General features: G+C 36.8%; 1 protein-coding gene across 1 annotated transcript in view; it reads left to right on the top strand.

Annotated features, from left to right (window-relative positions):
* Positions 1 to 7,845, top strand: part of LOC107716692 (interferon-induced GTP-binding protein Mx3-like) — a 25,058-nt gene that overhangs the window by 4,695 nt on the left and 12,518 nt on the right. The window contains exons 3-4 of the mRNA XM_016523201.1: positions 1,471 to 1,667; positions 5,840 to 5,977. Coding sequence (XP_016378687.1) covers positions 1,471 to 1,667; positions 5,840 to 5,977 — 335 coding nt within the window. The remainder of the gene's footprint in view (positions 1 to 1,470; positions 1,668 to 5,839; positions 5,978 to 7,845) is intronic.

Here is a 7,845-nt window from a genome sequence, read left to right on the forward strand (position 1 = left end):
TTTCTCTAACCTATGGTTCTCTAACCATAAAGGCTGCTGTGTAATTTTCCCCCTGACTAAGCATTTAAAGAATATAGGGGAAGCATTTATATAATCCTGTGAATGCACCTAAAGAATGCAGAATCGTATCGTTAATCGAATCGAATTTAATTTAATTGTGAATTGAATCGAATTGAATCGTTCTGAATTTGCAAAAATCGTCCTTGAATCGAATCGAAAACCTATTAATCGTGAATTGAATCGATTAGCTGTCTACCCAAAGATTCACAGCCCTAATTGTTACTTTTGATAAGAAACAAAGTCTCATCTTTCAAATTATGTCCTTTTTTCAGGAAATTCAAACAATAAATGCCATTTTGACGTTCTTTGACGCTCTTACAGATCGCTGTATAAACGCCTCAGTTCAAACGGCAGCGCGATCATCACTTCCTCTTTACTGCTAGTTTTAACGCGAAATAAACATGTATGAACATCTCATGACTCATATAATCGCTCAATCAGTGTTTTGACTGCGGAAAGACGTCAATAAAACAGCTTGTAAACAAAATGTCATGTTGCATTTAATTTACCTCAGGCACTCATCAGTGTCCACAGCTCGTTAGTTCACTATAAATGTAGAGAAGAGCATTTCCCGAAATATTAGACTATAAACTCATTATATTTTACTTTACCTGTTAGTAATGTCTTAATTATTTAATGTTTAGACTAAATAAATCTGTTATGAAACAAGTTTTGACAGCCACTGTGTAAAATTTCAACAACAAATATAACTTTTATAATTTAGAAGTTAATTTAAAAACGGCATTATGTGCAATTTGCATGTTTGCATACTTTTTTTTTAAGTTGAGTGTTGCTTGTTATATTTAACAATAAATAGTAATGAAATGTAAGTTTGGGCTCTGTTGTTAACTGTAACCTTATAGTAGGCCTAATGTAAAAAGGCTTACTATATAGAGTATAAGCCAAGGCAGATTTTTATCCCTAAGAACATTTGAATTATAACTGAATTTATTTAAAGAAAGAGCAATTTGATCAGTAAACCACTGTTTAAAGAACAGTTTATGTTTAGTTTCCCCCCCTGCTGTACCGAAACTGTACCGAACCGTGACATCAAAACCCAGGTATGTACTGAACCGTCATGTTTGTGTACCGTTATACACCCCTAAAATGTGCATAAGTTTATTTATAGTAAATTTAATTTACAATATTCAAAGTGCTTTACATTTTTCTGCATAATAAAGAAACAAATATAACAAATTTAAAGAGCATTTTAAAATAAACAATAATGAATAAAAAATTAATGCTTAAAAGAAAAAATAAGAAAATGATTTTAATTCAATTTAAAATGGACTAAAACCGATAAAAGGGAAATAAGATGTATGCATAGAAGGACATAAACTAAATGAAATATGTGCAATCTGAGAGGTTTTAGAAGTAAAATGTATATTTTTTCCTTCTTTCTTCTTTTAGTCAGAAAATGAAGGGAGAGGTTCACAGTCATTTAGAGGAGAGCATTCGTCCATACATTGATCTGATTGACACTTTGCGGTCAGTTGGCATTCACAAGGACTTGGCTTTACCGACTATTGCAGTGATCGGAGACCAAAGTTCTGGAAAAAGCTCTGTGTTGGAAGCACTGTCTGGAATTGCTTTACCAAGAGGGAGTGGTGAGGACTAATTTTACTCTCCTTTGCTTGGATATTCACACACACACATATATATACTCAAACTTAAAGCTAATAAGAGAATGATTTCTTTTGTTTAGTACCTGCACTGGTATTTTTGTATATGTATATAATTATGTTGGCTTAAGAAGGCCAACTTACTAAAATGTTTAAAATGGTAAAATGTTAAAAAACATTTAAGCTATTATTCTTTTTCCTCTGAGCCAAATTTTAAGACTTAACTCCTCCTAGAGCTTTAAAGCTACAACCACCAAATTTGGGTCAGACCTTTAGACTTGTCTGACTTGGTGTGCAAAGTTAATTGTTAAAATCCTATACACTTTCATTGAGGGTATGAAAACTCTTGGTCACTTTTTGGCTGGTCTTAGTTGGTCGAGCTGTTTTTTAGCTAGATTTTTACTGAATCAACTGGTTTTAGTTGGTTGTTAACCTTTTTTTTGTGCTAAATTAGCTGGTTTTAGCTAGTTTTAACTGATTTTAGCTGTTTTTTTCACTCAATCATTTTATTTTCACTGAATCTGTTGGTTTTAAAGGGTTAGTTCACCCAAAAATGAAAATTAGGCTGCATTTTACTCACCCCTGAGGCATCCTAGGTGTATATGACTTTCTTCTTTCAGACGAATCCAGTCGGAGTTATATTAAAAATGGTCTTTGATCTTTCAAGCTCTATCATTGCAGTCAGCGGGTGTTGCATGCATCAGTCCAAAAGAAGTTAAACAAGTTAAAAAGAACCTAGGATGCCTCGGGGGTGAGTAAAACACAGCTTAATTTTCAATTTTGGGTGAACTAACCCTTTAAGCTGTTTTTTTTTTTCTAAATCAGCCGGTTTTACTTGTTTTTTAGCTGGATTTTTTTCATTCATTTTAGCAATATGTGAAATCATGTTAAAAACATGCTAGCAACATGCTAATCATGCTAAGAACATGCTAACAAGGTGTTAACAATGAGGATGTGCCTGAATCCAAATACCATGTTTGGAAAGGAAATGACGTGCATTTCAGAACCCCTAAAGGGAATAAATAAGAGATGTGAGGAAAAAATATATTTCAATGCTTTCTCTTGCAATTATATCGTTGGGTAATTATACTGTATATAAATTGCGGGCATCAGGGAGCCGCTATTAATATGCAGGGCATTGAAATCGCTTTTGAATGCACGCTCTCTTTTTACTTTCACTTTCAAGTTTTGCGATCACATGTACTCTTTTTATACTATGGAGCGGCAGCACTTACCACACATTTTACAAGATTAGATGGTTTGTCAGTGGTGTTCAGGATCTGTATATCAATCGGTAACGTTCTATCAGTCATCTCCTTACTCTCTTTATGTGGTAAGTGAAATTTTATTTAATGTAATTTAACTGGCTATTGCTAGCAAGCGGCTAACCATGTCCCTTTATTGGCTCTGTAGAATGCGTTATTCACTTTCCGTGCCTTTCCGATTACAAATTTGAATATTAACAGGTTACTAATGGTATTAGTTAGATGCCACATATATTAGCCTATGTATTTTTAAGCTATGATTCTCCCACAATTCTGAAAACAAAACAGACAACCAAACAAAATATGTAATTTACTTGAGTTTCTGACAAAATGTTTTATTAATGTTATGAGTCTATTTAAAAATATTTATTAATTTAAACGAATTAGCCAAATATGAAAAAAAAAAATCATTTGAAATAAATAAATAAAGACTTGTTTCGTTTTGAATCTCTTGAATGAATGATTCAGACGTCAAATACATTTAACAGTCAGGCTGATGATACACATGTTCGCCACCTACTGGCATAATGTAACATATACAATCATTATTTGCAGCGTATCATTTACTTTCAAAGACCCATTCTGATCGCGGCTCCCGCAACATCAGAGTCTATATCAGGACTATAAACTTTTATCCCAATACTTTCGTTATTATTTAATGTTTGCAACACAGAAATGTAGCCTGCTGTGTAGACTGTTTGTGAAGCTGTTTCAAACCTAAAGCTTTACATGATGAGCGCTGCTCTCTCTGGATCAGCGGCTGCGCAAAAGCAGGTTTAAATATTCCGATGTGATTTCAAAGGTTTAATAGCAGAATCAACGTCATTTAGGAATAAGATCGCGTGTGTTTGAATCGAGATCGCGATCTTTTAATGATTAAACGTACATACATATGAGCCTTATAGCCTGTGTATTTTTCTAGCCCATGTCATATTTGTACCAGACCTCACCAGGCCCGGGCGGCCCCCCCGTTTCACACAAGAGATGAATGGAAAGCAATGTAAAGTTAAAAGAGGTTCAACTTTTAGAAAACATGTCTGGAGAATTTGTGGGGGTTATATTCCATTCCACTGCGTCTCAAACAGGGCCAGTCCTGACCAATTTGGTGCCCTAGGCAAGATTTTAGCTGGTGCCCCTTGCATCGCATCCAATTCCACCACCGATCATTCACACAGAAACTGCTTATGACATAAAACAAATTACATATGAAATAAATAAGATGGTTGCACAATAAATGAATGAACTGGCATTAACTCAGCTAGCAATTTAGCTAAGTAGCAGAATCAACGTCATTTAGGAATAAGATCGCGTGTGTTTGAATCGAGATCGCGATCTTTTAATGATTAAACGTACATACATATGAGCCTTATAGCCTGTGTATTTTTCTAGCCCATGTCATATTTGTACCAGACCTCACCAGGCCCGGGCGGCCCCCCCGTTTCACACAAGAGATGAATGGAAAGCAATGTAAAGTTAAAAGAGGTTCAACTTTTAGAAAACATGTCTGGAGAATTTGTGGGGGTTATATTCCATTCCACTGCGTCTCAAACAGGGCCAGTCCTGACCAATTTGGTGCCCTAGGCAAGATTTTAGCTGGTGCCCCTTGCATCGCAGCCAATTCCACCACCGATCATTCACACAGAAACTGCTTATGACATAAAACAAATTACATATGAAATAAATAAGATGGTTGCACAATAAATAAATAAATAAATAAATAAACTGACATTAACTCAGCTAGCTATTTAAATTAGAGAACTTTATTGTCCAAAGGCAGCTACAATACTATTTCAATCTTAATTTCTTCATTTCAAACATTCATAAATTTAGGGATGCACTAATCTTAATTTTTTCATGGCAGAATCCAATACTGATTTGTAATGTATTTTATTTAAGCAAAAGACAAGAAAGAATGAAAATATGAGTGCATGAAGAATATGGTTATAGTTGCTTTATTAGCCTATATTTTGATCTAAATTAGACTGTATCATTTCAAAACCTGAAGCAAAAACAGAATGGTCTGACTTTAGCTTTGTGAAATTAGGCTACACAAAACATACCAAACAGCAGATGGGCTGAATGAAAAAGCAAATTCACTCTCTGTCAGCAGGTGGCACTTAAGGAACAGCAGTGATGCATTGTTTCTTTGATTACTGCTGTAAACACAATGCAGTATACTGAGGCAAGATGAAAGGAAAATGGCATATACATTTTTTCTTAAGACAGTCAGTTCCCCTCAGAGATACATTCATACTTCGTACATTGTGAACAGTGAGCTTGCTCTGCCTGCTAATGTATTTGAAAAATTCAGATGCAAAAGCCTCTAAGTGCCTTCTGAAATTTTCTTCTAAAATTAGCATTTTTATCAGGCTCCTCCTATATGTTTAGGTTCAGTAATTTTACTTTAATGGCAATGTATAGGTCATTTTCTATGTAATTAAAGTGAAATAACTGAACCTAGATATAGGAGCCTGATAAAACGGAAACATGCTAAGAACATGCTAATCATGTTAAAAACATGCTAGCAAAATGATAATGTTAAAACCATGCCCATGCTTACAACATGCTAATCATTCTAGTAACATGCTAGCAACATGTTAATCATTCTAGTAACATGCTAGCAACATTCTAATCATGTTAGAGTCAAGCTAGCAACCAGGGAGTAAAAAACGGCCCTGGATTTTCTCCCAAATAGGCCCACCACAACTACAAGCAGTCACTACTGTCTCACATTACAGCAATCCTATCACATTTATGGTCAAATAACATTACAAAACCCAACATCAAAGTTTGTTCGCTAACTTTAGCCTCTAGTTTATATATGATGTACTGTACATGCCACATAATGTTCACTGTTTGTAATTCATTGTAATTGTGTACTGTGTTTGATAGGAATTGTCACCAGATGTCCATTAGAGCTGAGATTGAAGAAGGTAACAGGTGGAGTCAACTGGAAGGCTGTTCTGTTTTACCGTGATAAGAAAACAGAATTTGTCGATTCATCATTGGTTGAAAACTACATCGAACAAGGTTAAGAAAAATGCATTCAGTTTGAAATTCAGTTTGATGTGTTTGAAAGTTAATGCTTGTAAAAATGATGTAATTTGTAGCTATTAATGTATGTGGTTGAGAGCCGTGTATATCACCCTCTGGATGCACTGATCTTAATTTTTTCATGGCAGAATCCAATACTGATTTGTAATGTATTTTATTTAAAGGGGTCATATGATGCTTTTTTAAAGATCATTATTTTGTGTATTTGGTGTAACAGAATATGTTGACATGCTTTAATGTTCAAAAAACACATTATTTTTCAAATACTGTACATTATTGTAGGTCCTCTATGCCCCGCCTCTCTCAAACGCTTCGTTTTCTACAAAGTCCCTCCTTCCTACAAGCGCAGTCTGCTCTGATTGGCCAGCTGACCCAGTGCATTGTGATTGGCCGAACACCGCAAGCACTCGTCGGAAATGTAACGCCCCTTACCATAATCGCGAGTTTCATCTTTCAAAATAAATGTAAAGACAGAGCCCGAAAGGGGAACAGAGTCGCGTGACAGACACAGTGATGATGCAGTACACAAGCCGCGGTTAAGACAGCTGACTCCACTGTGATGTGGACCCTGTCTCTCTCTCTCTCTCACACACACACACACACGCGTGCCAGATTGTCATAGCAAAGTCAGAATTACCTCCTCTCCTAGGTTCACGAAACGGTCGTCTATAAAATGCATTGCTGTTCTGTTGTAAGTGATCCAAATAAAGTGCTTTTGCTTTCGCACTGAAACACACAGCGTCTCCCTGACATGGCTGCTTCAACACTAACTGCGGTTACTGAAACCACGCCTTCTTTCTGTGCGTGAACATTTGGGTGGCATTATGCAAATATTTCCATATAGTGTGGTAGATATGTGGGGGCGTGTTAGAATGAGCCGTTTTAGGGGGGCGTGGCAGAGTCTTAACTTTGATAAAGAATATCTCTTTGATTTTGAGACTTTAGTTTTTGCAACTTCAGGGATCTTATCTATGCACAATCAGCTTGTAACACTCCAAAGAGAAAGGAAAACTTGAAATCGCATCATATGACCCCTTTAAGCAAAAGACAAGAAAGAATGAAAATATGAGAGCATGAAGAAGAGTCTTACCCACCCTTACTGTCACCCTCTATTTTTACAAGAAACACAACTTTATTAAATACATCAGTTTGAAATGAACACATAAAACCACTTAACTCGCCCCACGGCGACGTTGCCCCTCCTGGGGGTTGAAGGAGCTTGTTGCAGTCCGTGGAACACCGCTTGTTGCACACCGTTTCGTAATGGGCCGCGTGTCGTCAATTCAACATTCACAAGTGCTGCGTCTCAATGTGCCTACTTATACTACGCCCTTAAAGTATGTACTCTTTTGGTGAAGATAAAGTACACACTTTTGAGTGTGTAGTAGAAGAGTAGGCAAGCTTTGGGACATACTATCACATCACACAACTGCGTCTTTAACAGACGCTCTGTCGCATAGGGACACACTTATTCTAATCTCACATAATATTTAGGATGGATAGTATGAACATTGAGACGCAGGGAAGGACTTCTGCACATGACAGTCTCAGCCACAAAAAGAGAGGACAGCAATAGAAGCCTGTTCAGAACGGGCACGGTCAATACGCTGGCACGCTCTGGCAGTTCAACAGTTAAATGACACACACAATAAAGAACAACGGCACTCCTAACTCCCCGTCCCTACTTAAGCCCAATTTATTCTTCTGCGTCGAACCTACGCCGTAGCCTACGCATAGACGCACACCCTACGCCGTAGCCTGACGTGCACCTCTCCAAAAATCTAACAGCGTGTCTATTCTACGCGGACCGCAAGCGCTGTGATTGGTCTGCTAGAACCCCTCCC

The sequence above is a fragment of the Sinocyclocheilus rhinocerous genome, unplaced genomic scaffold (genome assembly GCF_001515625.1).
Source record: "Sinocyclocheilus rhinocerous isolate Xijiao unplaced genomic scaffold, SAMN03320098_v1.1 scaffold1201, whole genome shotgun sequence".
Lineage (NCBI taxonomy): Eukaryota > Metazoa > Chordata > Actinopteri > Cypriniformes > Cyprinidae > Sinocyclocheilus > Sinocyclocheilus rhinocerous.